The sequence below is a fragment of the Salmo trutta genome, chromosome 12 (genome assembly GCF_901001165.1).
Source record: "Salmo trutta chromosome 12, fSalTru1.1, whole genome shotgun sequence".
Taxonomy (NCBI): Eukaryota; Metazoa; Chordata; class Actinopteri; order Salmoniformes; family Salmonidae; genus Salmo; species Salmo trutta.
This window is the reverse complement of record NC_042968.1, coordinates 40,641,103-40,668,602: the sequence shown is the minus strand read 5'-3', so window position 1 is coordinate 40,668,602 and position 27,500 is coordinate 40,641,103. Positions and strand designations below refer to the sequence as shown.

Genomic DNA, 27,500 nt, shown 5'->3' with positions numbered 1-27,500 from the left:
TTCCCAGTCCCCAGCCCAGTTAACCCAGTCCCCAGGCCAGTTTACCCAGTCCCCAGCCCAGTTAACCAGGTCCTACTCCCGGTCGAGCCAGTGCTCCCAGACACTGACAGAGGCCCACAACATCAATGCTGCTGTCCTCAGTTCTGGGGTGCTCTGTCTGCCTGGTGAGTAGAACAGCCCACATCTCTGGAAACACACAAGCTTTTATATTTCATGTCTGACCAGGCTTGTTTGAGGAGGTAACGGTGATTCTGTCTTGATGTGACTAGCTGTGTCACTGGTAAAACATGATCTGATCTGAGACCAGTTACTACCTTCACGCTACATGACGTTGTTTCACTTCAGTGACTGTGTTTGATTGATAGACGTCCTGTTTGTGTGTTTGTCTCAGGAACAAGAGATAAGGGAGGTCGGGCCCTGGTGACCGTGACAACTAGGAACACCGTCTGGTTGAACCCCAGCTGTGACTGTGGAGAACTGGTCAGAATCCTGGTCTACTACTGCACAGTGCTCAGGTACTGTTATATATACACACACACACACACACACACACACACACACACACACACACACACACACACACACACACACACACACATAATATGATAATATGACCAGGATGGGTTGATGACCAGGATGGGTTGATAATATGACCAGGATGGGTTGATAATATGACCAGGATGGGTTGATAATATGACCAGGATGGGCTGATAATATGACCAGGATGGGTTGATAATATGACCAGGATGGGTTGATAATATGACCAGGATGGGTTGTTATTATGACCAGGATGGGTTGATGACCAGGATGGGTTGATAATATAACCAGGATGGGTTGTTAATACAACCAGGATGGGTTGATAATACGATCAGGATGGGTTGATAATATGACCAGGATGGGCTGATAATATGACCAGGATGGGTTGTTAATACAACCAGGATGGGTTGATAATATGACCAGGATGGGTTGATAATATGACCAGGATGGGTTGATAATATGACCAGGATGGGTTGTTATTATGACCAGGATGGGTTGATGACCAGGATGGGTTGATAATATAACCAGGATGGGTTGTTAATACAACCAGGATGGGTTGATAATACGACCAGGATGGGTTGATAATATGACCAGGATGGGCTGATAATATGACCAGGATGGGTTGTTAATACAACCAGGATGGGTTGATAATATGACCAGGATGGGTTGTTAATATGACCAGAATGGGTTGATAATATGACCAGGATGGGTTGATACTATGACCAGGATGGTGCCTTTGGCTTCTGGACAAGGAAAGAAAGTTGATATGAAAACCAATAGAACAGGAGAGAAATGCTGATTTCAAGTCAAATGTTATTATTCACATGCGCTGAATACAACAACAGGTGTAGAATTACAGTGAAATACTTCCTTACAAGCCCTGAACTTCTTAGGGCTAGGCCCCTTTTTTCTCCAGTTCCTGTCTGAATGACGTGCCCAAAGTAAACTTCCTGTTGCTCAGGCCCTGAAGTTTCACCAGAAGTTGTCCCACTAGCAGTTTTAAGAAAAATACATAAAAAAGTAAGATATAAATGTAACATAATTAAAGAGCAGCAGTAAATAACAGTAGTGAGGCTATATACAGGGTGTTACGGTACAGAGTCAATGTGGAGGCTATATACAGGGTGTTACGGTACAGAGTCAATGTGGAGGCTATATACAGGGTGTTACGGTACAGAGTCAATGTGGAGGCTATATACAGGGGGGGTACCGGTACAGAGTCAATGTGGAGGCTATATACAGGGGGTACCGGTACAGAGTCAATGTGGAGGCTATATACAGGAGTACCGGTACAGAGTCAATGTGGAGGCTATATACAGGAGTACCGGTACAGAGTCAATGTGGAGGCTATATACAGGGGGGTACCGGTACAGAGTCAATGTGGAGGCTATATACAGGGGGTACCGGTACAGAGTCAATGTGGAGGCTATATACAGGAGGTACCGGTACAGAGTCAATGTGGAGGCTATATACAGGGTGTTACGGTACAGAGTCAATGTGGAGCCTATATACAGGGTGTTACGGTACAGAGTCAATGTGGAGGCTATATACAGGGTTTTACGGTACAGAGTCATTGTGGAGGCTATATACGGGGGGCACCGGTACAGAGTCAATGTGGAGGCTATATACAGGGGGTACCGGTACAGAGTCAATGTGGAGACTATATACAGGGGGTACCGGTACAGAGTCAATGTGGAGGCTATATACAGGGGGTACCGGTACAGAGTCAATGTGGAGGCTATATACAGGGGGTACCGGTACAGAGTCAATGTGGAGGCTATATACAGGAGGTACCGGTGTCGAGGTAATTGAGGTAATATGTACATGTAGGTAGAGTTATTAAAGTGACTATGTACAGATAATAACAGAGAGTAGCAGCAGCGTGAAAGAGGGGGGGGGAAGTCTTTATAAAATAATGGCCTCCACATTTCAATGCTGGGGTTTTGTCTAGGCCACGTTGAAGCAAGGTCAGACATGCCTCATAATATGAAGTAAAACGTTCAGGTTTCAATCCGCCTAGTGTCAGTTGTGAAAATGCCTCCAGCTCACGTTGCGAAGTGGTGAGTGACGTGCCGATAGGCTGAATACTGTTGTCTACGCACTTAAAATGGCACATGGGAGGCGTCCTTCAATTACCAGATGAGAAATACAAATAGTAGCTCTTTTTCTGTCCAACGAAACTGTTTTGTAACACGATTACATTTATATTTGTTGCTCAATGACTGGGCTTATAAAGCATGTTTCACTCCAGCAGGGAGGAGCTGAGAGGAGCTGCAGCTTGACGACCAATGAAAATACACGCCAATCTAGTTACACTCAATTATGCAAATAAACATTAAAGTCAAATGTATTTCCACGTATTAATAAAAAAAAGCTATATTTTGCTTTATCTCCCGGTCAAAAAAGTTTTTTTGGGGCCTAAAGCTTTGAGAGACACACACACACACACACACACACACACACACACACACACACACACACACACACATATATACACACACACACACACACACACACACACACACACACACACACACACACACACACACACACAGAGAGTTGTCAGGTACAGCATCACACTGTGTGTAGACAGGTTAGGGGTGTAGACTACAACTCAGACCCTCATGTCCCATAGTCCTGCTGGTTGTACTTTCTCCCTGGCTCTACGGTTCTGAAGAGCTTACTGTTGTGAGTTGAGTCTCTGTCTCTGATGTCATATCCTGTGTGTTACAGGAAGGAGGTGCGTTCCCTAGGGTTGACAGTCCTGGTGGACTCCCGGAGGTGTTCCCCTGTCCCCGCTCTGTTTAAAGCCTTCAACATACTACAGGTAAGACACAGTCAAACAGGAAACCAGGGAAGAGTGTTTACAGACGCTGTGACTGCTGTTAGCGTTTTTACAGAGAAACACATACGGTGGAGACACATCCCAACTTCCTGTCAGACAAATGATGTTAACACAGCCACGTCCTTCTGCCTATCATGTGGAACAATCGTTCACCTGGTCAGTATCAGTAAACTGGGTAAACAACAAGCCTCATCACACTGGGGGTCTGGTCAGCCCTCCTGAGTTCCAGTTCCTCTGAAGACGAGCTGTTCTTCTGCTGGACTGGGTCCGTGGTGTCCTGCAGAGATAAGACCGTCTGCCTCTGGTTAGGACCAGGCTCTAGTCAACAACAGCTTTAGAAGCTGGATGAGTCGACCCTGGACCGGTCTGATGATGACAGTTGTGATGGAGAGATGGGAAAAACTCTGGACCCTACCAAATAAAATATTTATATGGAGATGTTGTGTCTCCAGACTGCAACACCGTTGCTCAGATACCGTTGCTCAGATACCGTTGCTCAGATACCGTTGCTCAGATACCGTTGCTCAGATACCGCTCTCCTCTCTGGTGGAATAAGGGTCCAGCCCTGACTATCCCCCCCAACAGGCCCTGAGTCATCCTGAAGCCTGGGTCTTTCTTACTTTGCCAGGACCAACTCTAGGCCTGGACAGACAGACAGACAGACAGACAGACAGACAGACAGACAGACAGACAGACAGACAGACAGGCTCGCAGGCTGGCAGGCAGGCAGGCAGGCAGGCAGACAGACAGACTGACAGACGAGGCAGGCAGACAGGCAGACAGACAGACAGCAGTCTTAAGGTCATGGTGAAAGGAACAACTCAGGTCCTGTGTGGCCTCAGTTGGTAGAGCATGGCTCTTGCACCGTCAGGGTTGTGGGTTCGATTCCCACTGGGGGACCAGTATAAACATGTATGACTCTCTACTGTAAGTCTCTCTGGATAAGAGCATCTGTTAAATGTAAAAACAGCTTGTTGTGGTCATGGAGTCTGTTTGTAATCAGGATGCCTTTATCCTCCAAACATTCCACTTGATGGGTGTCTAGTGGACACCCTGGAGCGTCCAGCATGTCTCCATTTCAGTAGGAATAGATTGTGAGAGGACTTCATTACTGCCGTGCAGTACTGTGTATTATTACTATGCTCTGTTCAAACTGTCTCTTGAAGCTACGCTGGTGTCAGACACCGGGACACAACAACACCGTTAGATTCAGTCATTTTCTCTACAATCTGATTTAGAGAACCGCTGAGTGCTCTGTCTGATGTTGTGAGGGTTCTAGAACCTCTGAGTGCTCTGTCTGATGTTGTGAGGGTTCTAGAACCTCTGAGTGCTCTGTCTGATGTTGTGAGGGTTCTAGAACCTCTGAGTGCTCTGCTCTGTCTGATGTTGTGAGGGTTCTAGAACCTCTGAGTGCTCTGCTCTGTCTGATGTTGTGAGGGTTCTAGAACCTCTGAGTGCTCTGTCTGATGTTGTGAGGGTTCTAGAACCTCTGAGTGCTCTGTCTGTCTGATGTTGTGAGGGTTCTAGAACCTCTGAGTGCTCTGCTCTGTCTGATGTTGTGAGGGTTCTAGAACCTCTGAGTGCTCTGTCTGATGTTGTGAGGGTTCTAGAACCTCTGAGTGCTCTGTCTGATGTTGTAAGGGTTCTAGAACCTCTGAGTGCTCTGTCTGATGTTGTGAGGGTTCTAGAACCTCTGAGTGCTCTGCTCTGTCTGATGTTGTGAGGGTTCTAGAACCTCTGAGTGCTCTGTCTGATGTTGTGAGGGTTCTAGAACCTCTGAGTGCTCTGCTCTGTCTGATGTTGTGAGGGTTCTAGAACCTCTGAATGCTCTGTCTGTCTGATGTTGTGAGGGTTCTAGAACCTCTGAGTGCTCTGTCTGTCTGATGTTGTGAGGGTTCTAGAACTGAGTGCTCTGTCTGTCTGATGTTGTGAGGGTTCTAGAACCGAGTGCTCTGTCTGTCTGTCTGATGTTGTGAGGGTTCTAGAACTGAGTGCTCTGTCTGATGTTGGGAGGGTTCTGTGCTTCTGAAATGCCTTTGCACTAGATTTGAGTATTTATCAATTTTGAAAAGCTGAAATGATGTATGCGCCTTTTCCATAGGCTGAAACACCGGACTCTTCTAGCGAACAGCGTTCAGATTCCCTTTGAGGTAGCCTACTGAACAGAGGTCAGATTCCCTTTGAGGTAGCCTACTGAACAGTGTTGTGATGCCCTTTGAGGTAGTCTACTGAACAGAGGTCAGATTCTCTTTGAGGTAGCCTACGGAACAGTGTTGTGATGCCCTTTGAGGTAGCCTACTGAACAGAGGTCAGATTCCCTTTGAGGTAGCCTACTGAACAGTGTTGTGATGCCCTTTGAGGTAGCCTTCTGAACAGCGATCAGATTCCCTTTGAGGTAGCCTACTGAACAGTGTTCATATTCCCTTTGCGGTAGCCTACTGAACAGCGTTCATATTCCCTTTGCGGTAGCCTACTGAACAGCGATCAGATTCCCTTTGAGGTAGCCTACTGAACAGTGTTCATATTCCCTTTGCGGTAGCCTACTGAACAGTGTTCAGATTCCCTTTGTGGTAGCCTACTGAACAGCGATCAGATTCCCTTTGCGGTAGCCTACTGAACAGCGATCAGATTCCCTTTGCAGATTCCCTTAAGCTTTGTGTGTAGCCAGTTCGCTGTCTGTGTCGATGCGATCATTTGTTTTTGTTTTTATGTTTTCAAGATGATTTGGTTTTTAGCGTTGATTAGGAACCGTGTCTAAAAAGCCAATACTCGTGAGCTGGCCGTAGTGATTGGCCCTGTTTGAGAGGTGACTAGCGTTCCTCTACTATAGCGACTAAACTTGGGGGCTAAGAAAAAAACGTTATAGAGAATTTTCTCCATTATACACTGTACATGTAGTGGAATAAACATACAGACTGTTCTAATTCCACAAAACATATATTTGTTTTATTTGTTCTGTACTTATCAGTATAAATCTGTTATTTATGCTTTCTGAATGCCTTGTCAGAGGACTGAACTGGACCAGCTGTGATCCGTCATGTGCTCATGAACAAAAAATGAAAGGTGTGAAGCCGACACTCTACCTGGAGAGACAAACAAGCTTCCTGACGAGGAACTGGTCATTGGCCAGGACACCGACAGAGGAAGCCAAGGCAACCTGGATCCCCACACCGACAGAGGAAGCCAAGGCAACCTGGATCCCCACACCGACAGAGGAAGCCAAGGCAACCTGGATCCCCACACCGACAGAGGAAGCCAAGGCAACCTGGATCCCCACACCGACAGAGGAAGCCAAGGCAACCTGGATCCCCACACCGACAGAGGAAGCCAAGGCAACCTGGATCCCCACACCGACAGAGGAAGCCAAGGCAACCTGGATCCCCACACCGACAGAAGAAGCCAAGGCAACCTGGATCCCCACACCGACAGAGGAAGCCAAGGCAACCTGGATCCCCACACCGACAGAGGAAGCCAAGGCAACCTGGATCCCCACACCGACAGAGGAAGCCAAGGCAACCTGGATCCCCACACCGACAGAGGAAGCCAAGGCAACCTGGATCCCCACACCGACAGAGGAAGCCAAGGCAACCTGGATCCCCACACCGACAGAGGAAGCCAAGGAAACCTGAATCCCTACACCGACAGAGGAATCCAAGGCAAGCTGGATCTCCACACCGACAGAGGAAGCCAAGGCAACCTGGATCCCCACACCGACAGAGGAAGCCAAGGCAACCTGGATCCCCACACCGACAGAGGAAGCCAAGGCAAGCTGGATCCCCACACCGACAGAGGAAGCCAAGGCAACCTGGATCCCCACACCGACAGAGGAAGCCAAGGCAACCTGGATCCCCACACCGACAGAGGAAGCCAAGGCAACCTGGATCCCCACACCGACAGAGGAAGCCAAGGCAAGCTGGATCCCCACACCGACAGAGGAAGCCAAGGCAAGCTGGATCCCCACACCGACAGAGGAAGCCAAGGCAAGCTGGATCCCCACACCGACAGAGGAAGCTGGATCTGCAGACCTTCTATGCAGATGTCAGAGACTTATTTTCTTCTGCAGTAGACTACATGTTGCTGAAATTGAAGTTACTCCCACCTTTCTGCTGTGATGCTGGGGATATTGGTCATATTCTACAGCAATGCAGACTGCCAATGAATATTCAGTCTCGTTTCCAAGAACAAAACCCAGTATAGAGGGGGTTAAATGTAGCGTTCTGCATTAGGGTGTAGAGGGGGTTAATGTAGCGTTCTGCATTAGGGGGTAGAGGGTGTAGAGGGGTTAATGTAGCGTTCTGCATTAGGGGGTGGAGGGGGTGAAGGGGGTTAATGTAGCGTTCTGCATTAGGGGGTAGAGGGTGTTAATGTAGCGTTCTGCATTAGGGGGTAGAGGGGGTTAATGTAGCGTTCTGCATTAGGGGGTGGAGGGGGTTAATGTAGTGTTCTGCATTAGGGGGTGGAGGGGGTTAATGTAGCGTTCTGCATTAGGGGGTGGAGGGGGTTAATGTAGCGTTCTGCATTAGGGGGTAGAGGGTGTAGAGGGGGTTAATGTAGCGTTCTGCATTAGGGGGTAGAGGGGGTGGAGGGGGTTAATGTAGCGTTCTGCATTAGGGGGTAGAGGGGGTTAATGTAGCGTTCTGCATTAGGGGGTAGAGGGGGTGGAGGGGGTTAATGTAGTGTTCTGCATTAGGGTGTAGAGGGGGTTAATGTAGCGTTCTGCATTAGGGGGTAGAGGGGGTGGAGGGGGGTTAATGTAGCGTTCTGCATTAGGGGGTGGAGGGGGTTAATGTAGCGTTCTGCATTAGGGGGTAGAGGGTGTTAATGTAGCGTTCTGCATTAGGGGGTAGAGGGTGTAGAGGGGGTTAATGTAGCGTTCTGCATTAGGGGGTGGAGGGGGTTAATGTAGCGTTCTGCATTAGGGGGTAGAGGGTGTTAATGTAGCGTTCTGCATTAGGGGGTAGAGGGTGTTAATGTAGCGTTCTGCATTAGGGAGTAGAGGGGGAGGGGGTTAATGTAGCGTTCTGCATTAGGGGGTAGAGGGGGTGGAGGGGGTTAATGTAGCGTTCTGCATTAGGGGGTAGAGGGTGTTAATGTAGCGTTCTGCATTAGGGGGTAGAGGGTGTAGAGGGGGTTAATGTAGCGTTCTGCATTAGGGGGTAGAGGGGGTGGAGGGGGTTAATGTAGCGTTCTGCATTAGGGGGTAGAGGGGGTGGAGGGGGTTAATGTAGCGTTCTGCATTAGGGGGTAGAGGGTGTAGAGGGGGTTAATGTAGCATTCTGCATTAGGGGGTAGAGGGGGTTAATGTAGCGTTCTGCATTAGGGGGTAGAGGGGGTTAAATGTAGCGTTCTGCATTAGGGTGTAGAGGGGGTTAATGTAGCGTTCTGCATTAGGGGGTAGAGGGTGTAGAGGGGGTTAATGTAGCGTTCTGCATTAGGGGGTAGAGGGTGTAGAGGGGGTTAAATGTAGCGTTCTGCATTAGGGGGTAGAGGGGGTTAATGTAGCATTCTGCATTAGGGGTGGAGGGGGTTAATGTTGGTCTGGGTGTGTAGGAGTTTGATTCTGCTGAGGTGATGTTTGCTCAGAACAAACAGTTAGTTTATCAAGGTTACGGATTCTATTCATGACCCTGTCCTAAGGATTAGTGTGTGTGTGTGTGTGTGTGTGTGTGTGTGTGTGTGGGTGTGTGTGTGTGTGTGTGTGTGTGTGTGTTAGCGCCTTCCAGATGGGAGGAAGACCAGGATAGGAAACATAACACAGTGTTAGTAATATCCATGAATTTACTGACAACAGAATGGACAAAAACTTCAAGACACAAGCACCGTGAATACACAGGAAAATGGTTTTTCAGAATATTCTTTGCATGCATGAAGGAACAAGCCTTTTTTAGATAAGGGCACTGAATAAGGGCACTGTTTTTGCACCCTACTTTTTATAGTGTGCACTTGTCTCACTTTACATGTCTTGTTAAGGGAATAGGGTTTAAAACAAGTCCGTCACTTAGTCGGTAAATGATGCAGACTGACCTCAGCAAGGTGGATTACAGGTCAGTCTGTCAGTCGATAAATGAAGCAGACTGAGCTCAGCAAGGTGGATTACAGGTCAGTCTGTCAGTCGGTAAATGATGCAGACTGACCTCAGCAAGGTGGATTACAGGTCAGTCTGTCAGTCGGTAAATGATGCAGACTGACCTCAGCAAGGTGGATTACAGGTCAGTCTGTCAGTCGGTAAATGAAGCAGACTGACCTCAGCAAGGTGGATTACAGGTCAGTCTGTCAGTCGATAAATGAAGCAGACTGAGCTCAGCAAGGTGGATTACAGGTCAGTCTGTCAGTCGGTAAATGAAGCAGACTGACCAGAGCAAGGTGAATTACAGGTCAGTCTGTCAGTCGGTAAATGAAGCAGACTGACCTCAGCAAGGTGGATTACAGGTCAGTCTGTCAGTCGGTAAATGAAGCAGACTGACCTCAGCAAGGTGGATTACAGGTCAGTCTGTCAGTCGGTAAATGAAGCAGACTGACCTCAGCAAGGTGGATTACAGGTCAGTCTGTCAAACTGGAGACTGGAGACTGGAGGTGTTAAACTGGAGACTGTAGGTGTTAAACTGGAGACTGGAGGTGTTAAACTGGAGACTGGAGTGGTTAAACTGGAGACTGGAGGTGTTAAACTGGAGACTGGAGGTGTTAAACTGGAGACTGGAGGTGTTAAACTGGAGGCTGGAGACTGGAGGTGTTAAACTGGAGACTGTAGGTGTTAAACTGGAGACTGGAGACTGTAGGTGTTAAACTGGAGACTAGGTGTTAAACTGGAGACTGGAGGTGTTAAACTGGAGACTGGAGGTGTTAAACTGGAGACTGGAGGTGTTAAACTGGAGGCTGGAGACTGGAGGTGTTAAACTGGAGACTAGGTGTTAAACTGGAGACTGGAGACTGTAGGTGTTAAACTGGAGACTAGGTGTTAAACTGGAGACTGGAGGTGTTAAACTGGAGACTGGAGGTGTTAAACTGGAGACTGGAGGTGTTAAACTGGAGACTGGAGGTGTTAAACTGGAGACTGGAGGTGTTAAACTGGAGACTGGAGGTGTTAAACTGGAGACTGGAGGTATTAAACTGGAGACTGGAGGTGTTAAACTGGAGACTGTGCCACCTATCACTGGTTGCTATCCTGCTTTAAAACATCCTTTTTTCATATGTTTGTCTGAGCAACCATTTTCAAGGCTGTCAAAACCTTCATCTTCCAACTCCTACCCATGTTGTCTCTTGTTCAGACAGCTTCATCTGCCAACTCCTACTCATGTTGTCTCTTGTTTAGACAGCTTCATCTGCCAACTCCTACCCATGTTGTCTCTTGTTTAGACAGCTTCATCTGCCAACTCCTACCGATGTTGTCTCTTGTTTAGACAGCTTCATCTGCCAACTCCTACTCATGTTGTCTCTTGTTTAGACAGCTTCATCTGCCAACTCCTACCCATGTTGTCTCTTGTTTAGACAGCTTCATCTGCCAACTCCTACTCATGTTGTCTCTTGTTTAGACAGCTTCATCTGCCAACTCCTACCCATGTTGTCTCTTGTTTAGACAGCTTCATCTGCCAACTCCTACCCATGTTGTCTCTTGTTTACAGCTTCATCTGCCAACTCCTACTCATGTTGTCTCTTGTTTAGACAGCTTCATCTGCCAACTCCTACCTATGTTGTCTCTTGTTTAGACAGCTTCATCTGCCAACTCCTACCCATGTTGTCTCTTGTTTAGACAGCTTCATCTGCCAACTCCTACCCATGTTGTCTCTTGTTTAGACAGCTTCATCTGCCAACTCCTACCCATGTTGTCTCTTGTTTAGACAGCTTCATCTGCCAACTGCTACCCATGTTGTCTCTTGTTCTCTGTCTCTCTCTCCCTGACAGGATGCTATGCCCGGCTGTATCTACACTGTCCTGTTACTGGCTGACAGAGACCTGGTTCTACGCCTGGAGAAACCCTCAGCCGTACAGGTAACGCAGAGACCTGGTTCTACACCTGGAGAAACCCTCAGCCGTACAGGTAACACAGAGACCTGGTTCTACACCTGGAGAAACCCTCAGCCGTACAGGTAACACAGAGACCTGGTTCTACACATGGAGAAACCCTCAGCCGTACAGGTAACACAGACCTGGTTCTACACCTGGAGAAACCCTCAGCCGTACAGGTAACACAGAGACCTGGTTCTACACCTGGAGAAACCCTCAGCCGTACAGGTAACACAGAGACCTGGTTCTACACATGGAGAAACCCTCAGCCGTACAGGTAACACAGAGACCTGGTTCTACACATGGAGAAACCCTCAGCCGTACAGGTAACACAGAGACCTGGTTCTACACCTGGAGAAACCCTCAGCCGTACAGGTAACACAGAGACCTGGTTCTACACCTGGAGAAACACAAGAGAGATCTCCAAAGAGAGAGGGAGAGATTCAGAGAGATTAAGTAACAGAGAGATTGAGCTAATGACTAGGTTTTAAACCAAGGGAAAGGGATGTGATAGGGTAAGAGAAAAGGAGCAGGTGTCTTCTGATTGGGGAATGATGATTGTCACCTGTGAGGAGGGGAGAAGAAGAGAAAAGAAATACACACTCAGGATACCTGTATCCGAAACACTCCCACCCTTAAAAGAGCCACCCCAGGGGGGATTACGACCCAAGTATTTACAATGAATACCCACAAGATCAAACAAAGTCAACCTTACGAAACATACAAAAATCATTTTTACACACGAGACAAAGCATCTGCTAACACATTATCAGAACCCTTTTTGTGGCGAATCTCTGCACAATTCTGCACAATAAGAGCCCGACGCAGAAGGCGCTGGTTCTGGTTGTACATCCGGTGGAGAAACACTAAGGGGTTATGGTCCGTATATACGATCACTGGTAGGGCACTAGAACCAATATACACTTCAAAGTATCGCAGAGCTAACAACAAAGCTAGAGCTTCTTGCTTGATGTTTGCATAGTTCCCAAAGATCGGCTCTGAAAAAGCCAACTGACACTTACTCTTGTGTTACTGACTTGTTGCACCCTCGACAACTACTATGATTATTATTATTTGACAATGCTGGTCGTTTATGAACATTTGAACACCTAGGCCATGTGCTGTTATAATCTCCACCCGGCACAGCCAGAAGAGGACTGGCCACCCCTCATAGCCTGGTTCCTCTCTACGTTTCTTCCTAGGTTCTGGCCTTTCTAGGGAGTTTTTCCTAGCCACCGTGCTTCTACACCTGCATTGATTGCTGTTTGGGGTTTTAGGCTGGATTTCTGTACAGCACTTTGAGATTTCAGCTGATGTAAGACGGGCTATATAAATACATTTCATTTGATTTAGTTAGCCTGAAAATAAGGGAAAGCCGCACACTCTAAGAGCTCAGATGCCAAAATGCAATATCCTAATAACCAACGTTTTCGACAGCAAAGCTGTCTTCATCAGGGTATCATCACAAACACTGTGAGATGACTCATTTATATAGTGTCAGAAGACACACAGGTGTCTGTAATCATGGCCAAGTGTGGCTTAATAGTTAGCCTGACATGTGAAAAATAACGTACAGGATGATCCGGTCCACTCTTGTCCTGCTGCAGTAAAACAGCACCAGCACTTCTGGCACTAGCATCTACCTCAAGTTTAAACGGTTGTTCAAAATCCGCAGCAGCAAGTACAGGGGTATTACATAAGAGTGCTTTAGCAGTATCAAAAGATACCTTTACAATCCGGGGACCACTCAAAACGATCTAGCCGGACTGAGCAAATCGGTCAAGGGAGCAATTACCGCAGATAAGTTTTTACAGAAACTACGGTAGTAGCCAACCATTCCTAAAAAGCGGCGTAGCTCTCGTCTGGTGGTAGGTGCGGGGAATGCAGCGATAGCCAAGACCTTGGCATCAACACGGCGCACCTGTCCATGGCCGACATCTTTGCCGAGATAGGTAACAGTAGCCTTCCCAAACTCGCACTTTGCCAAGTAGCAGCTGCCAAACGTTCACATACTACCCTAAGAGAGTGAACATGATCTGACCACTCAGATGAATAAATCACTAGATCATCTAGGTAGGCACTACAATGGGGAACGCCAGCTAATACGGAGTTAACCAGTCGTTGGAAAGTGGCTGGTGTATTCCGCATCCCAAAAGCCATGACAGAGTATTGTAGGAAGTTGTCTGGGGTCACAAAATCAAAAATCTCAGAAGCACGTGAGGTTAACAGAACCTGCCAGTAACCTTTTAAGAGGTCCAACTTTGTTACATAAGTAGCAGTACCAACAGTGTCGATACAGTCGTCCAGTCTGGGTAACGGGAACGAATCTGGCACTGTGACAGAATTTACCTTGCGATAATCCGTACATAACCTGGACGTACCATCAGGTTTAGGAACCAGAATGCAAGGAGAACTCCAAGGGCTTGAACTTGGCGTAGCAAGGACGTTCTCCAACAAATATCTCACCTCATCCCTCATTATCTTCCTCTCAGAAGCGTTGACACGATATGGGTGTTGCTTGATAGGGGCAGCATTTCCTACATTAATGTCATGTTCCAACACGTTCGTGCGAGTAGGAACGTCATTAAAGAGACATGGAAAATATCGTCTGCCTGTCCGTCCGTTAAATGAACCAGATCTGACTGGAGAGACATCAGCATTTCTGAGTTGGGAAATCTAACGCACTGCAGCTGAGTATTGCGCAACTCTAATCCATCTCCATCAATATCATTAATATGACAGTCCACTATCATAGCAGAGGAGACAGTACCTTCCGCTGTTTCTGAACTATCTACCTGGGCGATGGGTCGGGTGTGGTATGCCTTCAACATGTTAATGTGGCACACACACGAGATCGGCGTTTTCTATCAGGAGTTTGAAGCACATAATCAGTTTCACTTCATTTCTTTTCAATGAAATAAGGGCCAGAGAAACGAGCTGACAGTGAAGATCCTGGAACAGGCAATAACACCAGTACTTGGTCACCTGGCTGTAGTGGACGAGCCTGTTTATCATCGTGTCTTTTCATTCTCCTCTCTGAGGAAGACAGAGCTTCCTTTGCGAGAGCACAGGCTTGGTGTAGGCGCTCACGAAAGCGACTAACATAGCCCAACACGTTCTCATCTCCCGTACACAACTCTTGGGACAAAAACTGTTCTTTAATAAGGACTTTCATTGGTCCTCTCACTGTGTGTCCCTCACCTAAATCTCTGTCGGTATGCCTCAGGAACAAGCTCATAGGCGCGAAGAACAGTAGCTTTGACCACTTCATAATTCAAACTGTCTTCAAGAGGTAGCGCTGACAAAACCTCTTGGGCTTTACCAGTTCATTTACACTGAAGTATTACTGTGAGGGTAGGACTGTGTTCCTGTACAGACCTGGTGAACACAGAGTATTACTGTGAGGGTAGGACTGTGTTCCTGTATAGACCTAATGAACACAGAGTATTACTGTGAGGGTAGGACTGTGTTCCTGTATAGACCTAGTGAACACAGAGTATTACTGTGAGGGTAGGACTGTGTTCCTGTATAGACCTAGTGAACACAGAGTATTACTGTGAGGGTAGGCGTCCCTCACAGTAATACTCTGTGTGGTAACGTCCATGGTTTCTCAAGGTGTCCCTCACAGTAATACTCTGTAACGTCCGTGATTTCTCAAGGCGTCCCTCACAGTAATACTCTGTAACGTCCGTGGTTTCTCAAGGCGTCCCTCACAGTAATACTCTGTAACGTCCGTGATTTCTCAAGGCGTCCCTCACAGTAATACTCTGTAACGTCTGTGGTTTCCCAAGGCGTCCCTCACAGTAATACTCTGTAACGTCCGTGGTTTCTCAAGGCGTCCCTCACAGTAATACTCTGTGTGGTAACGTCCATGGTTTCTCAAGGTGTCCCTCACAGTAATACTCTGTAACGTCCGTGGTTTCTCAAGGCGTCCCTCACAGTAATACTCTGTAACGTCCGTGATTTCTCAAGGCGTCCCTCACAGTAATACTCTGTAACGTCTGTGGTTTCCCAAGGCGTCCCTCACAGTAATACTCTGTAACGTCCGTGGTTTCTCAAGGCGTCCCTCACAGTAATACTCTGTGTGGTAACGTCCGTGGTTTCTCAAGGCGTCCCTCACAGTAATACTCTGTGTGGAAATGTCCGTGATTTCTCAAGGCGTCCCTCACAGTAATACTCTGTAACGTCCATGGTTTCTCAAGGCGTCCCTCACAGTAATACTCTGTAACGTCTGTGGTTTCTCAAGGCGTCCCTCACAGTAATACTCTGTAACGTCCGTGGTTTCTCAAGGCGTCCCTCACAGTAATACTCTGTAACGTCCGTGGTTTCTCAAGGCGCCCCTCACAGTAATACTCTGTGTGGTAACGTCTGTGGTTTCTCAAGGCGTCCCTCACAGTAATACTCTGTAACGTCCATGGTTTCTCAAGGCGTCCCTCACAGTAATACTCTGTAAAGTCCATGGTTTCTCAAGGCGTCCCTCACAGTAATACTCTGTAACGTCCGTGGTTTCTCAAGGCGTCCCTCACAGTAATACTCTGTAACGTCCATGGTTTCTCAAGGCGTCCCTCACAGTAATACTCTGTAACGTCCGTGATTTCTCAAGGCGTCCCTCACAGTAATACTCTGTGTGGAAACGTCCATGGTTTCTCAAGGCGTCCCTCACAGTAATACTCTGTAACGTCCATGGTTTCTCAAGGCGTCCCTCACAGTAATACTCTGTAACGTCCGTGGTTTCTCAAGGCGTCCCTCACAGTAATACTATGTAACGTCCGTGATTTCTCAAGGCGTCCCTCACAGTAATACTCTGTGTGGAAACGTCCGTGAAAACTCAAGGCGTCCCTCACAGTAATACTCTGTGTGGAAACGTCCGTGATTTCTCAAGGCGTCCCTCACAGTAATACTCTGTAACGTCTGTGGTTTCTCAAGGCGTCCCTCACAGTAATACTCTGTAACGTCCGTGGTTTCTCAAGGCGTCCCTCACAGTAATACTCTGTGTGGTAACGTCTGTGGTTTCTCAAGGCATCCCTCACAGTAATACTCTGTGTGGAAATGTCCGTGATTTCTCAAGGCGTCCCTCACAGTAATACTCTGTAACGTCCATGGTTTCTCAAGGCGTCCCTCACAGTAATACTCTGTAACGTCTGTGGTTTCTCAAGGTGTCCCTCACAGTAATACTCTGTGTGGAAATGTCCGTGATTTCTCAAGGCGTCCCTCACAGTAATACTCTGTAACGTCCATGGTTTATCATGGCGTCCCTCACAGTAATACTCTGTAACGTCTGTGGTTTCTCAAGGCGTCCCTCACAGTAATACTCTGTAACGTCCGTGGTTTCTCAAGGCGTCCCTCATAGTAATACTCTGTAACGTCCGTGGTTTCTCAAGGTGTCCCTCACAGTAATACTCTGTAACGTCCGTGATTTCTCAAGGCGTCCCTCACAGTAATACTCTGTAACGTCCATGGTTTCTCAAGACGTCCCTCACAGTAATACTCTGTAACGTCCGTGATTTCTCAAGGCGTCCCTCACAGTAATACTCTGTAACGTCCATGGTTTCTCAAGACGTCCCTCACAGTAATACTCTGTAACGTCCGTGATTTCTCAAGACGTCCCTCACAGTAATACTCTGTAACGTCCTTGATTTCTCAAGGCGTCCCTCATATCTCTCAGAAGACTGTCTCTTTGTAAAGTCCAGTTTTATTTCCCTTCTCAAACCAAGCCATGGCTCCACACTGCAGTGGAATGTGTGTGTGAGGAATGTAGTATTTTGGAGAGCTGTAGTGTGTGTGTGTGTTGTGATTGGACGGAGACGAGGACGAGGTGGCACCAGGATGTGGCCCTGAAGGAGAGCTGTAGTGTGTGTGTGTGTTGTGATTGGACGGAGACGAGGACGAGGTGGCACCAGGATGTGGCCCTGAAGGAGGGCTGTAGTGTGTGTGTGTGTTGTGATTGGACGGAGACGAGGACGAGGTGGCACCAGGATGTGGCCCTGAAGGAGAGCTGTAGTGTGTGTGTGTGTGTTGTGATTGGACGGAGACTAGGACGAGGTGGCACCAGGATGTGGCCTTGAAGGAGAGCTGTAGTGTGTGTGTGTGTTGTGATTGGACGGAGACGAGGACGAGGTGGCACCAGGATGTGGCCCTGAAGGAGAGCTGTAGTGTGTGTGTGTGTTGTGATTGGACGGGGACGAGGACGAGGTGGCACCAGGATGTGGCCCTGAAGGAGAGCTGTAGTGTGTGTGTGTGTTGTGATTGGACGGAGACGAGGACGAGGTGGCACCAGGATGTGGCCCTGAAGGAGAGCTGTGGTGTGTGTGTGTTGTGATTGGACGGGGACGAGGACGAGGTGGCACCAGGATGTGGCCCTGAAGGAGAGCTGTGGTGTGTGTGTTGTGATTGGACGGGGACGAGGACGAGGTGGCACCAGGATGTGGCCCTGAAGGAGAGCTGTGGTGTGTGTGTGTTGTGATTGGACGGGGACGAGGACGAGGTGGCACCAGGATGTGGCCCTGAAGGAGAGCTGTGGTGTGTGTGTGTGTTGTGATTGGACGGGGACGAGGACGAGGTGGCACCAGGATGTGGCCCTGAAGGAGAGCTGTGGTGTGTGTGTGTGTTGTGATTGGACGGGGACGAGGACGAGGTGGCACCAGGATGTGGCCCTGAAGGACAGGATATGACAAACACATCCTCCCCACCTCTCGTACTGAGCCGGAATTCAAATCAAATCAAATGTTATTTGTCACATGCGCCGACTACAACAGGTGTAGTAGACCTCACAGTGAAATGCTGAATACAACAGGTGTAGTAGACCTCACAGTGAAATGCTGAATACAACAGGTGTAGTAGACCTCACAGTGTAATGGTGAATACAACAGGTGTAGTAGACCTCACAGTGAAATGCTGAATACAACAGGTGTAGACCTCACAGTGAAATGCTGAATACAACAGGTGTAGACCTTTACAGTGAAATGCTGAATACAACAGGTGTAGTAGACCTCACAGGGAAATGCTGAATACAACAGGTGTAGTAGACCTCACAGTGAAATGCTGAATACAACAGGTGTAGTAGACCTGACAGTGAAATGCTGAATACAACAGGGGTAGACCTCACAGTGAAATGCTGAATACAACAGGTGTAGACCTTTACAGTGAAATGCTGAATACAACAGGTGTAGTAGACCTCACAGGGAAATGCTGAATACAACAGGTGTAGTAGACCTGACAGTGAAATGCTGAATACAACAGGTGTAGTAGACCTTACAGTGAAATGCTGAATACAACAGGTGTAGTAGACCTCACAGTGAAATGCTGCTAAATGTATTTAGTATTGAGTTCTGTCTGGCAGAGTGTTGAGGGGTTGTTGTAATGTATTTAGTATTGAGTTCTGTCTGGCAGAGTGTTGACGGCCTGTTGTAATGTATTTAGTATTGAGTTCTGTCTGGCAGAGTGTTGAGGGCCTGTTGTAATGTATTTAGTATTGAGTTCTGTCTGGCAGAGCGTTGAGAGGCTGTTGTAATGTATTTAGTATTGAGTTCTGTCTGGCAGAGTGTTGAGAGGCTGTTGTAATGTATTTAGTATTGAGTTCTGTCTGGCAGAGTGTTGAGGGGCTGTTGTAATGTATTTAGTATTGAGTTCTGTCTGGCAGAGTGTTGAGGGGCTGTTGTAATGTATTTAGTATTGAGTTCTGTCTGGCAGAGTGTTGAGGGCCTGTTGTAATGTATTTAGTATTGAGTTCTGTCTGGCAGAGTGTTGAGGGGCTGTTGTAATGTATTTAGTATTGAGTTCTGTCTGGCAGAGCGTTGAGAGGCTTGTTACAAACCTTTATAGATCTGCTGTTGCTAGTGGTGTGTTGTTATTGTTGTCCTAAATATCTCCTTTCTTCTCTCCTCTCTCTCTCTGTCTCTCTCTCTCCTCTCTCCTTTCTCTCTCTCCTCTCTGTCTCTCTCTCTCTCCTCCTTTCTCTCTCTCTCCTTTCTCTCTCTCTCTCTCTCTCTCTCTCTTCTCTCTCTCTCTCCCCCCTCCTCCTATCTCACCCCTCTCTATCCAGGTGGAGTTGTTGACCTCTCTGAAGTCTCTCCATAAGCATGTGGAGGTGTCTCAGCTGCCTACTGAGTTTGACGGAACCTTCCCCTTTTCACACAGCTCCTGGGTCTGCTTCAGAATGGTGAGATAGCCTTCTGGAAGTTGTAGTTCTCTGTGTTTGTAGTTTCACCTCTCACACAGATCCTGGGTCTGCTTCAGAACGGTTAGATAGCCTTCTGGACGTTGTAGTTCTCTGTGTTTGTAGTTTCACCTCTCACACAGCTCCTGGGTCTGCTTCAGAACGGTTAGATAGCCTTCTGGACGTTGTAGTTCTCTGTGTTTGTAGTTTCTCCTCTCACACAGCACCTGGGTCTGCTTCAGAACGGTTAGATAGCCTTCTGGACGTTGTAGTTCTCTGTGTTTGTAGTTTCTCCTCTCACACAGCACTTGGGTCTGCTTCAGATTGCTGAGATAGTCTTCTGGACCTTGTAGTTCTCTGTGTTTGTAGTTTCTCCTCTCACACAGCTCCTGGGTCTGCTTCAGAACGGTGAGATAGCCTTCTGGATGTTGTAGTTCTCTGTGTTTGTAGTTTCACCTGTCACACGGCACCTGGGTCTGCTTCAGAACGGTACAGACAGCACCACAGTCCCCTGGACCTTGTAGTCTTCTCTCTGTATTTTGTAGTTTTACCTGTTATACATTGAGCACTACTTCTCTAGATGTATTTAATTTAAAACACAATACAACCCCACATGTGGATAATGATTTCAAATCATCAAGGATGATTTATTTCCATTGTGGTCCTGTTAAATAAATGGTCAGAACATGAACTAACATCAACATGGTAGTCCTAGGATGGACCGGACTGGACGGATGGACCATAGTGGTGACTCAGACAACACATAATGAAACAGTCTGGAGCAGCCCAACGTTACCACACAGATCCTACACCCTGGTACATGATGGTTTGGTGATGGTGAATCCAGGTGATGGTGAAGCCAGGTGATGGTGACGCCAGGTGATGGTGAAGATGGTGAAGCTAGGTGATGGTGAAGCCAGGTGATGGTGAAGCCAGGTGATTGTGAATCCAGGTGATGGTGAAGCCAGGTGATGGTGAAGCTAAGTTATGGTGAATCCAGGTGATGGTGAAGCTAGGTGATGGTGAAGCCAGGTGATGGTGAATCCAGGTGATGGTGAAGCCAGGTGATGGTGAAGCTAGGTGATGGTGACACCAGGTGATGGTGAAGATGGTGAAGCCAGGTGATGGTGAAGCCAGGTGATGGTGAAGCCAGGTGATGGTGAATCCAGGTGATGGTGAAGCCAGGTGATGGTGAAGCTAGGTTTTGGTGAAGCTAGGTATGGTGAAGATGGTGAAGCCAGGTGATGGTGAATCCAGGTGATGGTGACGCCAGGTGATGGTGAAGCCAGGTGATGGTGAAGGAGTTGTCTTGCTGACCCTGATATCTCCCTCATCTCATCCTCTCTGTAGCCTGGACTTCATACCTCCACATCTAACGTGTATCACCCACTTGGGTGCTCCCTGTGCTGCTGCTCTAACAGCCCACCACCCACTTGGGTGCTCCCTGTGCTGCTGCTCTAACAGCCCACCACCCACGTGGGTGCTCCCTGTGCTGCTGCTCTAACAGCCCACCACCCACTTGGGTGCTCCCTGTGCTGCTGCTCTAACAGCCCACCACCCACGTGGGTGCTCCCTGTGCTGCTGCTCTAACAGCCCACCACCCATGTGGCTGCTCCCTGTGCTCCAGCACTAACAGCCCACCACCCACGTGGGTGCTCCCTGTGCTCCAGCACTAACAGCCCACCACCCACGTGGGTGCTCCCTGTGCTGCTGCTCTAACAGCCCACCACCCATGTGGCTGCTCCCTGTGCTCCAGCACTAACAGCCCACCACCCACGTGGGTGCTCCCTGTGCTCCAGCACTAACAGCCCACCACCCACGTGGGTGCTCCCTGTGCTGCTGCACTAACAGCCCACCACCCATCAGTCCAGAGCAGTAGGCATCCTCACTTCGAGCTCTTGGACATTTCCACAATGCAGTCAGGTCTCATTGATCAAGAAGCAGCCGGCATTGAGATACATTAGCCAGGTAGCTAGCTAGCCAAACCCGACAAGTCAACATGCCATCAGTCCTGCAACAACCAGATATATCCAATCAAATCAATGACTTAATCAAAAACAAAATCAATAAAAAAATAATAATAAAAAAAAAAACGTTAAAAAAAAATATGTCCAACGTTTCAGAACTCTCTATTTAGGCTGCTTTACGGCGCCATGGCAACCACGTGCTGCTATGAGCGTCTTACCGGAGAAGACTGAAGTTGTTGTCTATGCTTCGTTATCTGACTGTTTGTCTCTACGTATTTGTATAGTTGTCTTTCATGTGGTTTAACAGTGTGTCTGTCTGTGTCTCTGTTCTGACCGTGATGTTTCAGAGAGTGGAACAGCTAACAAGTCACTGTGAGGACGCTGTCAACCTTCTACAGAGTACCATCGCTGATCTGGAGTCTGCTGTCCTGCCGACTACCGCTGAGGTAACTACCGTGTTAATATAGTCTGTAGTCTGCTGTCCTGCCAGCTACCGCTGAGGTAACTACCGCTGAGGTAACTACCGTGTTAATATAGTCTGTAGTCTGCTGTCCTGCCGACTACCGCTGAGGTAACTACCGTGTTAATATAGTCTGTAGTCTGCTGTCCTGCCAGCTACCGCTGAGGTAACTACCGCTGAGGTAACTACCGTGTTAATATAGTCTGTAGTCTGCTGTCCTGCCGACTACCGCTGAGGTAACTACCGTGTTAATATAGTCTGTAGTCTGCTGTCCTGCCAGCTACCGCTGAGGTAACTACCGTGTTAATATAGTCTGTAGTCTACTGTCCTGCCAGCTACCGCTGAGGTAACTACCGCTGAGGTAACTACCGTGTTAATATAGTCTGTAGTCTGCTGTCCTGCCGACTACCGCTGAGGTAACTACCGTGTTAATATAGTCTGTAGTCTGCTGTCCTGCCAGCTACCGCTGAGGTAACTACCGTGTTAATATAGTCTGTAGTCTACTGTCATGCCAGCTACTGCTGGTCAAGTAGAGATGAATTACAGAACAGGAAATGGAGTGGTCAGGTAGAGATGAATTACAGGACAGGAAATGGAGTGGTCAGGTAGAGATGAATTACAGGACAGGAAATGGAGTGGTCAGGTAGAGATGAATTACAGGACAGGAAATGGAGTGGTCTGGTAGAGATGAATTACAGGACAGGAAATGGAGTGGTCAGGTAGAGATGAATTACAGGACAGGAAATGGAGTGGTCAGGTAGAGATGAATTACAGGACAGGAAATGGAGTGGTCAGGTAGAGATGAATTACAGGAGAGGAGATGTTTAGGAAGGGTGTTTGGTGGATGTGGGAGAGTTTAGAAAACAAATTAATTAACTTGTGGTGCAACACGTGTATAAAACGCTAACTCCCCCCCCCCCTCCCCTCCTCCCCCCAGGAGGCCCAGGTGTTACTTGCCAAGTACAGGGGTGTGATGTGTAGCATCCTGGAGGACAGCCGATTGGCTAGATTCCAGCTGGAGGGAGGAGCCAACCTGTCCCGCCTCCGTAAAGAGGAAACCAGTGTCAGCCTCAGCGACGACTACAGGTAATGATTGGGTCGATAACGCTGGGATATGGACCTTTCTGGGCGACCCCAACAGATTCACATAGCAATGTGAGTTACAGATCTGTCATTCTCATTGAAAGTCTAAGAAGCGGTATATCTGTTCTATGTGTGCTATTTCTATTCTTCCTGTTCTTAAGTTTTGTTTTTTGCATCTTTTACTTTCGGTTTTGTTCACCAGCTTTAAACAGCCGAAAATACAATATTTTTGGTTATTGAAAATATATTCCACTGTGGTTTAGATGGTACAATGATTCTCTACATTAGACTTGTTTGTTTTTGTCACATAAACTGAAATTAGGGGAACAATTAGAATTTTATCAACCAGGAAATGGTGGAGCGATTTCTGCACATTGCACCTTTAAAGATACACTTGTATCCACAGCAACTTGACACATGTATACAGCCCAGCACCATTCTCCAACCTACGCTCTCTCCTCTCCTCTATATTCTCCCTCATTCCCTTAGTCCAACCTCCCTCTCCTCTATATTCTCCCTCATCCCCCTTAGTCCAACCTCCCTCTCTATATTCTCCCTCATCCCCCTTAGTCCAACCTCCTTCTCGTCTATATTCTCCCTCATTCCCTTAGTCCAACCTCCTTCTCCTCTATATTCTCCCTCATCCCCCTTAGTCCAACCTCCCTCTCCTCTATATATTCTCCCTCATCCCCCTTAGTCCAACCTCCTTCTCCTCTATATTCTCCCTCATTCCCTTAGTCCAACCTCCTTCTCCTCTATATTCTCCCTCATTCCCCCTAGTCCATTCTCCCTCTCCTCTATATTCTCCCTCATCCCCCTTCGTCCAACCTCCCTCTCCTCTATTTTCCCCTCTCTCCTCTCCTCTATATTCTCTTTCATCCCCCTTAGTCCAACCTCCCTCTCCTCTATATTCTCCCTCATTCCCTGAGTCCAACCTCCTTCTCCTCTATATTCTCCCTCATTCCCTTAGTCCAACCTCCCTCTCCTCTATATTCTCCCTCATCCCCCTTAGTCCAACCTCCTTCTCCTCTATATTCTCCCTCATTCCCTTAGTCCAACCTCCCTCTCCTCTATATTCTCCCTCATTCCCCCTAGTCCATTCTCCCTCTCCTCTATATTCTCCCTCATCCCCCTTCGTCCAACCTCCCTCTCCTCTATATTCTCTTTCATCCCCCTTAGTCCAACCTCCTCCTCTATATTCTCCCTCATCCCCCTTAGTCCAACCTCCTTCTCCTCTATATTCTCCCTCATCCCCCTTAGGCCAACCTCCCTCTCCTCTATATTCTCCCTCATTCCCCCTAGTCCATTCTCCCTCTCCTCTATATTCTCCCTCATCCCCCTTCGTCCAACCTCCCTCTCCTCTATATTCTCCCTCATCCCCCTTCGTCCAACCTCCCTCTCCTCTATATTCTCCCTCATTCCCCCTAGTCCATTCTCCCTCTCCTCTATATTCTCCCTCATCCCCCTTCGTCCATCCTCCCTCTGCTCTATTTTCCCCTCTCTCCTCTCCTCTATATTCTCCCTCATTCCCCTTAGTCCAACCTCCCTCTCCTCCATTTTCCCCTCTCTTCTCATTTTGTTTGTCAGTATAAGGGGTCCAATACATCTCCTCCTGGCTCCATGGGTTGTTCGCTGGGCCAGAGAACTGCTGAGGAATGTTCTAGTGCCCTCGCCAATTCATTGTTTTATATATATATATATATATATATATATATATATATATATATATATACATGTTGAAGAGGGTGGGGTTCAAGCTGCATCCCTGTCTCACCCCACATCCCCGTGGAAAGAAATGTATTTGTTTTCTGAAAATTTTAACCGCACACGTGTTGTTTGTGTACATGAATTTTATAATGTTGAATGTTTTCCCCCCCCAACACCACTTTCTGTCAATTTGTATAGCAGACCCTCGAGCCAAATTGAGTCAAAGGCTTTTTTTAAATCAACAAATCATGAGAAGACTTTGCCTTTGTTTTGGTTTGTTTGTTTGTCAATTAGGGTGTGCAGGGTGAATACGTGGTCTGTCGTACGGTAATTTGGTAAAAAGCCAATTTGACATTTGCTCAGTACGTTGTTTTCACTGAGGAAATGTACGAGTCTGCTGTTAATGATAATGCAGAGGATTTCCCCAAGGTTGCTGTTGACACCTCTCTCTCTCTCTCTCCCTCTCTCTCTCTCTCTCTCTCTCTCCCTCTCTCTCTCTCTCTCTCTCCCTCTCTATTTCTGTCTCTCTGTCTCTCTCTCTCTCTCTCTGTGTCTTTGTCTCTCTCTCTCTATTTCTCTGTCTCTCTCTCTCTCTGTCTCTCTCTCTCTCTCTATTTCTGTCTCTCTCTCTGTCTCTCTCTCTCTCTCTGTGTGTCTTTGTCTCTCTCTCTCCCCTCCTGTTTCTCATCTAAGGTGTCTCTGGTCTTTATCAGACCTCTAGTGAATATTGTTCTGTTGTCTTAACGTCTCCTGTTGTCTTAATGTCTCCTGTTGTCTTAATGTATCCTGTTGTCTTAATGTCTCCTGTTGTCTTAACGTCTCCTGTTGTCTTAACGTCTCCTGTTGTCTTAATGTCTCCTGTTGTCTTAACGTCTCCTGTTGTCTTAACGTCTCCTGTGTTGTCTTAATGTCTCCTGTGTGTCTTAATGTCTCCTGTGTGTCTTAACGTCTCCTGTGTCTACGTCTCCTGTTGTCTTAACGTCTCCTGTTGTCTTAACGTCTCCTGTTGTCTTAACGTCTCCTGTTGTCTTAACGTCTCCTGTGTGTCTTAACGTCTCCTGTTGTCTTAACGTCTCCTGTTGTCTTAACGTCTCCTGTTGTCTTAACGTCTCCTGTTGTCTTAACGTCTCCTGTTGTCTTAACGTCTCCTGTTGTCTTAATGTCTCCTGTGTGTCTTAACGTCTCCTGTTATGTCTACACCCATAGGGAGTCATTAGGGACCCAGCCTATGTCTGTCGTCACCAGCTAGCAGTGGTCTTATGTCATGATGTGATTCAGTCTACTTCCTTCCTGCGACTAACCCCTCTCCTGATCCCTGTCTGTCACCTCAGGCGCTGCCCGCCACACCCCTCCCGTTTCTCAGGAATGTACTCTCCCTACCTGCTCCTGACTAGAGGGCATTTTCAACTCACTCAAACATGGGGGGGGGGGAATGTTTCCTTCTAGTTCCTAACTTCTGGGGCTTTGCAGATAAATGCTTTTGATATGTTTATTTTCCCTGTGGTGGTGGGGTTGGCCGAGTCAGAGAAATGCTTTGTCTGTGTGTTGTGTCTTTGGGGTCAGTCTATAAAGGACCTGTGTCAGAGGAGAAGGCTAAGCTCTTGTTTTAGAGGAAGTCAGGGCTTTATGAGGAGATCAGAGAGAAAGACATGGTGTGATGGACATGAAAGAGAAGTGGAGACAAGACAACAGAAAGACTGAGGGACTTGTTTTGGTTCTGGTCAGCTGAAGGAGAAGTGTAGAACAAGACAACAAAAAGACTGAGGGACTTGTTTTGGTTCTGGTCAGCTGAAGGAGAAGTGGAGACAAGACAACAAAAAGACTGAGGGACTTGTTTTGGTTCTGGTCAGCTGAAGGATAATCTTTAGTGACCACAGAGAGTCAGGACACCACGTTTAACATCCCATCCGAAAGATGGCACCCTACACAGGGCAATGTCCCCAATCACTGCCCTGGGACATTGTGATATTTTTTAGACCAGAGGAAAGAGTGCCTCCTACTGGCCCTCCAACACCACTTCCAGCAGCTGGTCTCCCATCCAGGGACCAACCAGGACCAACCCTGCTTAACTTCAGAGGCAAGACAGCATATTATAGATAGCGTATTGTTCCTGGAGCTGCAGTAACACCACTCTGTGTGTCAGTATGGGGTCATATTGTTCCTGGAGCGGCGGTAAACACCACTCTGTGTGTCAGTATGGGGTCGTATTGTTCCTGGAGCTGCGGTAACACCACTCGGTGTCAGTATGGGGTCGTATTGTTCCTGGAGCTGCGGTAACACCACTCTGTGTGTCAGTATGGGGTCGTATTGTTCCTGGAGCTGCGGTAACACCACTCTGTGTGTCAGTATGGGGTCGTATTGTTCCTGGAGCTGCGGTAACACCACTCTGTGTGTCAGTATGGGGTCGTATTGTTCCTGGAGCTGCTGTAACACCACTCTGTGTGTCAGTATGGGGTCGTATTGTTCCTGTCCTGGAGCTGCTGTAACACCACTCTGTGTGTCAGTATGGGGTCGTATTGTTCCTGGAGCTGCTGTAACACCACTCTGTGTGTCAGTATGGGGTCGTATTGTTCCTGGAGCTGCTGTAACACCACTCTGTGTGTCAGTATGGGGTCGTATTGTTCCTGGAGCTCGGTAACACCACTCTGTGGTCAGATGGGGTCGTATTGTTCCTGGGCTGCGGTAACACCACTCTGTGTGTCAGTATGGGTCGTATTGTTCCTGGAGCTGCGGTAACACCACTCG

The 27,500-nt window shown here is 47.7% G+C and overlaps 1 protein-coding gene across 1 annotated transcript in view; it reads left to right on the top strand.

Moving 5' to 3' along the window:
* Positions 1 to 27,500, top strand: part of LOC115202540 (uncharacterized protein KIAA1755) — a gene marked incomplete at its 3' end in the record, with an annotated part of 49,924 nt that overhangs the window by 8,352 nt on the left and 14,072 nt on the right. Inside the window, exons 3-9 of the mRNA XM_029766665.1 lie at positions 1 to 164; positions 392 to 515; positions 3,271 to 3,364; positions 11,282 to 11,368; positions 19,425 to 19,541; positions 21,853 to 21,951; positions 22,903 to 23,051. The exon at positions 1 to 164 is cut by the window's left edge and continues 1,156 nt beyond it. Of these exons, the coding sequence (XP_029622525.1) occupies positions 1 to 164; positions 392 to 515; positions 3,271 to 3,364; positions 11,282 to 11,368; positions 19,425 to 19,541; positions 21,853 to 21,951; positions 22,903 to 23,051 (834 nt within the window). The remainder of the gene's footprint in view (positions 165 to 391; positions 516 to 3,270; positions 3,365 to 11,281; positions 11,369 to 19,424; positions 19,542 to 21,852; positions 21,952 to 22,902; positions 23,052 to 27,500) is intronic.